This window comes from Hoplias malabaricus, chromosome 16 (genome assembly GCF_029633855.1).
Source record: "Hoplias malabaricus isolate fHopMal1 chromosome 16, fHopMal1.hap1, whole genome shotgun sequence".
Lineage (NCBI taxonomy): Eukaryota > Metazoa > Chordata > Actinopteri > Characiformes > Erythrinidae > Hoplias > Hoplias malabaricus.
This window is the reverse complement of record NC_089815.1, coordinates 12535975-12542788: the sequence shown is the minus strand read 5'-3', so window position 1 is coordinate 12542788 and position 6814 is coordinate 12535975. Positions and strand designations below refer to the sequence as shown.

Genomic DNA, 6814 nt, shown 5'->3' with positions numbered 1-6814 from the left:
CCACAGCTTAATTTGTGAGGAGAGCATTTCTAAATGCATTTTCAAAAAGAAGGTAAGCAAAAACTCAAAGAGACTGAAATACAAATTTATTTGTCCAATGTTACATATCACTCCTTCTTGGCAGCAGCTTTTCTCATTGCAGCCAAAATGTTGCTAAGTTCTTCCCTCTTTCTCTTGGCACGGATGTGAGTTCCCACCTGAAAGCAGATGAACCCATAGATTCAAAATAATATAACAATACAACGTTTAAATCCTGTAACTGAATAAATTCACCCAACTTCATGCATACACCAAAACACATCTTGGTAAACATAACAGGACTGACAAGTAAAAAACACTAAGCAAGTTCTATAAACCTTCAACCAAAATTGATGCAGAGAATTTAACACGGATGTGATATCTGCCAGTTGATTATCCGTACGCATGGACAATTCTAGCGAAACACTCATGATAATTAAGCACCTGTGGACGACAATACAGTCTATGATGTATTCCCCATACACAAGTGACACTGGATTGAAGAATGGTAAATGTCTGTGCAACTTTGTAAACTAAATGTTCCAGCCATCTGGCACCCATTATCATGCCTCAATCACAACTGATAATTCACATCACCTCGACATTACCATTACATCAGGTCCACTTTTTGCAACCTTTAGGATGTACCAATACAATCTTTTAAACAAGCTTATACAAATGGTCCAAAATCACATACTTGCATTATCTTGTCCTAATGTTTTCCTTTCCTTTTATCTCCAGTGAAAATGTTATTAAAAATATTCAGATTTTTAAGTGTATTTCAACTTATGCAAACCATACACCAGAAGACCTTAAGACTCTGCAAAATGTTAAATGACTTAAGTCTCAAAACCACTCACTTACAAAATGTTTGTCATTTTGAAACATTATTGCAGGTTTACAGTTTGCAAGAGCCAAAAGTAAAGAAAAAAATGCATACTGACCACCGTACACCAAATGATTAACGTGACAGGAACGTGCCAGAACAGTATTTTATTCTGACACTGGAAATCTCTCTTTAACAGTGAAATCAAAGTAATTCAGTTTAAAGCCACCATTGTATCCTGTCTTTTTTCCTGCACTGTAATTCTAATCTCATTTACCATATTAATTTCATGACAGTAAATTTAAGAGACATATTTCAAAAAGAGCAGGATAGCTTATTACTATCATACAAAACTGGCTTTAAGTCCTTGCAGAACTAGCAGCTACAGAAGTCAGAGCTATAATCACTTATATATATATATAAGGACTTACACATTATCTGTTTACTGCAAAGTGTCTCAAGAAATTTCAGTCAATAAGATACACATGGCTCATGTAGTATTATCACTTAAAACAATCTTAATTTTATCCACTGACAAGACTTACCCTTTTCTTGATGAACTTTAGTGCACGCTTGTCTTTGGACACCTTCAGCAACTCCATAGCACGTCGTTCATAGGGGGCAAAGCCACACACCTCACGGATCATGTCACGCACAAATTTGCTGTGCTTGGTCAAACGCTGGGGGATAGAAACACCAACTCATATCTCAGGTTTTGAAAATGGAGCTGTGTAATTTTCTCAACTAAACAACATGTATATGCATAATATGGCTTGATTAGATGTTTTGAAAATAATGCTTAAAAATTACAGAGGTCCTAAAACTCTGTACCTTCAATGCATATATTTACTTTTTGTATGTACCTACCCCTCTCCGACGGCTGTGGCGGAGCTTGGTCACATTCTTGGTTACTGGGTGGCCTTTGTTAAGACCAACAGCCATAGGATACCTGATAGCCATTTCTACTGGAAACATACAATAAAGTTAGACTGTGGTAATTCCTTAGAAATTTGTACCTGCCGGAAACAACTTTAATATCAAATCAAATTAGAAACTTGCAGCAAGTATGGAACTGCACACGTTAAAATATTTTAGACAGTCTTCACAAATTTATTTGGAAAACTATGATTCTTTTTTCTATGACAATTTTTATACAACATAAATATTAATATTCTGCTCAAACTGAATAAATGTCTCAGTCATATAGAGTTGTACAGTAAGCATACACTATACATATAAAATAGTCTAAAATTATATTTGTCACTGTCAATTATCAACATGGTACCTTTATTAATCCTTGGGGCAAATCCACACGTATGCGGTGTTTTTTTTTGTTTTTTTTTTAACTTGAGCTTTTGTCGGCTTAAAAACAAACCACCCACACCAACGGACATACGCGGTTTGTTTTGCTTTATTTTCTCGCTCTTCATTTTTCCTGTATCATTTGTCCCTCTCACATCCACTGTCCTTATCCAAATAACAAATTTCTTTACACACTGTGCTAATGGTAACAGAAACTACCGAAAGGGCTAAGAGAGACCTCGGAGTTTTCGAAGAGCTCCTTTGTTTCGTTGAGAATGCTTTGTAAAACCTGTTACTTCTGTTGTTTGATAAATATCCGGACCGTGGCTTTGGCTTGTTAACGAGCATTAACACGGGGCACTAGTCGCCTGAAGTTTAGAGGCGAGTTTGACACCGAAGAGTCGCTGGGTCAATTCCCATAACGGGCAGGAAAAATTAATCCTCAGCTCAAGCTCTCTTGAGCAACAGTCCGCTGCTGTTTGACTTACGGTATGCTACTAGTGTATCTGAGTATATTTTTTCCGCAAGACCAAGTAAACTACGCTCGTTAACACGTTCAAAGTTTCATTACACTTTTTATTCTTTATTTAATTATTACCCTAATAAACGTAAGTGTAGTCGTTCACCTTTTACCAGAGACCTAGATGAAATGTAAAAGCTTTGTTTACCTGCAATGTTACAAATTAAAATAACACTGCTTTAACACTTCATGAGTTATCTGTAATGATGAAGTGTTCTACTGCTAGTTTTTTACTCCGTTGTGCCGTTTCAATTCATCAGTGTAGGTGTCTACTAATACGCCCTACAGAAGAAAGCTAATTCACACTCATAATAAATGTGATGCACATTTTAGAAATAATGTCTTTAAAACGCGTTCTAAAAATTTCTAGTATTCAGTACATTAACGTTACACTGCAAGTGCGTCCTCGTCCGGCTAGCTAATAACCCAAAGAACGAATTTTTAGTGCAGCACAAAGCGCTTTCTTAAATAATCCAAATTAATAAACAAGATTATTCGCTTTTATTCCGTCCCTAAAAGCCAATTTTAACGCTACACTGCGTACCTATTCACATTATAACCTCTAGCCTTTCAGTACACGGTCCTGTACCAAATCAAACAAGATTTAAATCAACATTTCACGTCAAAATAACGACAATTATGGTCTAGTGCCTCTCTGAATGACTTCTAAATTTGTTTGAACGCTGATTTGTGACATTACCATAATGGATGTCACAGATAACAGCAAGATTGTAAACATTTTAATTTTCGTAAGCTTCATACCTGCTTTCTCTAATGGCGTCCAAACAGGAAAGGACCGAGGTAGAGCGGATGCAGGGGGAATAAAATGTTAAAAACTATTTCAAAATTCATGCAGCGCCACCAAGCGGATCATTACTACAACAACACTTTGACACATTTTACCACAAAGCCTTAAATGCGTAGTTCACGACTGTAATCAAAAGAATTTTTAATTCAGAAGTAGTTTTCCGTACCATTCGCTAGCTCTTCAGTCTTTTTGTGTGCTCGAAACCGGCCTAATTTGTTTACGAAGCCCCTTATGTGCAAGTAAATGAAAGACAAACTCTCGCTCTCTCTCTCTCGTTTCAGATTACATAATGTGATAAGGTGAAAATGTCTCCAATCTCTGGAGATTGCAAAAAAAGTGCTACAAAACTAAATAACTCCACTTAACAACGAGGTTCTGTGGTAATTCAAGCAGTGAATAAAAGCTTACTACAAGTTCAGCTTCAGCCATACAGACAACAGTCGTTATTTTCCCCTCAAACATACAGTTAAAAGACGCGTTAGATATTTAATCATAGTGCTTGAGAAACACTACAATAGAATCTATTTGTCTTTCTAGTCATCTACCTATCTATTCATTCTCCAAATTCTACAATTAATACAGGCTGCTTATAGTACAAACAATGATTTACTGCATTTTGAAGGCCTCAGCACTGAGAGGTGTGCTGTGTATTTTTGGGGTAGAGAAGATATGTTGTTTGGAAAACAAATGTCCATTTAACATGTGTTTATTGACAAAACACTCCCATGGGAATGCATTGCAATGTGTCTGTAAACTTTTGACCAAAATATCAAACTCTTATGATTTGGTCTGTTTTAATGCTACAGTTGCCACAATTCACATGTCACAAATCACCTGGGTACACTAGGACACTTCATGTTAACTTTCAGACCGATCACGCTCACCCAATCTCATTTTATCACTCATTCAATATTCCTCATTCATTTTTTTTTTTTTTTTTTTTGCATTTGTGCACCTTTTTAGAACCCTGTACTGTCCCCGAACCTCTGTCTGTGCTTGGCTCCTTGGACACTGGAATGTTTAAAACATGCATTTTTAAGTCCTCAATCATCCAAGCATCATCCTAGGAATTTTAAGGTTGGGAATTTTAAACTATCTTATACTTGATGCACTGTAATTGCGAATGTGTGTGCACGGCAAAACGATACAATCGCAGTGTCTGAATCTTGATCGTTTCATTCTCCCCTGTCGCGTACCTTCGATGTCCTATAACTTGCTTCATGCAAAACTAAAGCATTTAAAGGAATTCTTGCAAATCAGGAACAAATCCTCAGCTATTTATCTCTCTCTGAGAGACTACAGAGAGAGTGGAATTGCCCAAGACTCATAGAAGGAGCTTTTATCAAGTAAAAAACCTTTACCTTCTGGGCAGCCTCCCCTACCTTTAGCAGAATTGCTCAGGACTGCAGAATTGTGCTGTGAATAAACATTACTGTGCAAATGTCTTAGGCCCCTAAAAGTATCCTTTTTTAAAATTCATGTATCTTCTAAATAAGAGTGGTGCTTGTATACATTCATTTTTGGACTGTGGGAGGAAACCGGAGCACCCAGTGGAAACCCACACTGACACAGGAAGAACAGACCAAACTTTTCACAGACAGGTGAAAACCCTACAACCCTAGGTTGAGCTGTGTGATTGTGACACTACCTGCTGTGCCCCTGGAGATGAAATTGAGTATATGAAATCAACACAATTTTGAAATCTACAATTATAATAGAATAAGATACAATTATGTTCGTTAATTAAAGGTACAGAATATGTAACCTTGAGGGTACCACCACAGTGACAGTTTTTCTAACAGTGTATGAAACTCACACAAGAGGAGGAAACCAGGTGGTTAGTACATTTTGACATTTAGCAGTGCTTTTACAATCAGCAAGAATCAACTGGAGCTGCCCTAGCCACTCTAAATACTGACACCACTAACAAGACGTGAATATGAATTTATGAACCATTTTCTTACAGTTCTGGCTCCACTGAAGTGTTGCCTCAAATTATTATTTAAGGAAAATCAGATGGCAAAGACCACACACGCAACAGTAATGTGTTTGGGATTTAACGTGCTACACTGCCTTTATAATAAATATATAACTGAATTGAATCAGGGCGGCACGGTGGCCTGGAGGTTGTGGGTTCGATTCCTGCTCCGGGTGACTGTCTGTGAGGAGTTGGTGTGTTCTCCCCGTGTCCGCGTGGGTTTCCTCCGGGTGCTCCGGTTTCCTCCCACAGTCCAAAAACACACGTTGCAGGTGGATTGGCAACTCGAAAGTGTCCGTAGGTGTGAGTGAATGTGTGTGTGTCTGTGTTGCCCTGTGAAGGACTGGCGTCCCCTCCAGGGTGTATTCCCGCCTTGCGCCCAATGATTCCAGGCTCTGGACCCCCCGTGACCCTAAATTGGATAAGCGGTTACAGATAATGGATGGATGGATGGATGGATGAATTGAATCAATTTGTGAGTTGACTTGCAACACTACTTGACCTGAGGTTCAAGGTCTTTGGATTTGGAAATTCCACTATTGCCAGAGAAGCTCAGAAGTACCTTACCTCTGAATGTACTTCACTGATTTAGTACACCTTTGAGCATCAACAAAATGGCAGCATGGAGCCAGGTGGCAAATGTAAATTTTCCAATAGAAATGGTTGAACTATGCTAGTGATTCGAAAAGCTTCGTAATGGCCATCTCTACTGTCACAATATCTAAATGTAAAGGTTAATTTAAATGATAAATAATAGTATGATTAGGGAGTGATATGTAACTAAGCTCCTCCATGAAAAGAGAAAAAGGAGATCCTGACAGCCAATGCTGTCTGTCACTTCACTGGAATACGTGAGTAAAAGGAAAACTAACTCTTGGAATTAGACGCCGAAAATGGAAAGTCAGTTTAGAGGCCATGAAAAATTTATGGAAATAAACCAGAGTTACACACCACAATGCACAATGCACAATAACTCTGAGAGACATTCGTCCATTCACAAATCGTGCTCACCTTGCTAAAGTGCTCCACACACGCACAATCTCAATCCGCCCCCTTACAACCCACTCCGCCTATGTAGTGAGGGCTGTCCCACACTGATTTGTGTGGAGGCTGAGGAGGCTAGAAGACTCTTCAACAGCGAAGGAGCACCAGAGCCTACTAATTATTGTGTTGCGATAAATTCTGTCACTGTTATTCCTGTTTGGAGATGCTAGAACGCAGCACAAAATTTATAGTCAGGCGGGAAAAGGCATATATCTGTTGCCATGGCGACGACAGCTTCCTTCTTTCGCTGGAAAGCAAGAGGGCGCCCCAGGTTTACCCAGGATTTGTACCTTTCCCGACAGCACATTCATAGCAGCG

The 6814-nt window shown here is 38.6% G+C and overlaps 1 protein-coding gene across 3 annotated transcripts; it reads right to left on the bottom strand.

The window, feature by feature from the left end:
* Positions 1-69: 69 nt before the first annotated feature.
* Positions 70-6624, bottom strand: rpl36 (ribosomal protein L36). Of its 3 annotated transcripts, none has more exons than XM_066647459.1 (4): positions 6464-6624; positions 1712-1806; positions 1390-1524; positions 70-197 (listed from the first exon to the last, which is right to left on the bottom strand). In XM_066647459.1, exons 2-4 carry the CDS (start codon positions 1802-1804, stop codon positions 108-110), a joined length of 318 nt encoding a protein of 105 aa, XP_066503556.1. In that variant the 5' UTR covers positions 1805-1806; positions 6464-6624; the 3' UTR covers positions 70-107. The 3 variants fall into 3 exon arrangements, with proteins under 3 accessions (XP_066503556.1, XP_066503554.1, XP_066503555.1); XM_066647457.1 differs by lacking the exon at positions 6464-6624 and adding an exon at positions 3429-3491; XM_066647458.1 differs by lacking the exon at positions 6464-6624 and adding an exon at positions 3429-3484 and having other exon boundaries at positions 1712-1809.
* Between the last annotated feature and the right edge of the window lie 190 nt (positions 6625-6814).

Bases quoted from the DNA above. Each gene is read 5' to 3' on its own strand.
- rpl36 (XM_066647459.1), bottom strand. From the start codon at position 1,804: ATGGCTATCAGGTATCCTATGGCTGTTGGTCTTAACAAAGGCCACCCA. The intron at 1,525-1,711 runs GTAGGTACATAC...TCTATCCCCCAG, and splicing joins GCCACAGCCGTCGGAGAGGG to CGTTTGACCAAGCACAGCAA. The intron at 198-1,389 runs GTAAGTCTTGTC...ATCTGCTTTCAG, and splicing joins TAAAGTTCATCAAGAAAAGG to GTGGGAACTCACATCCGTGC.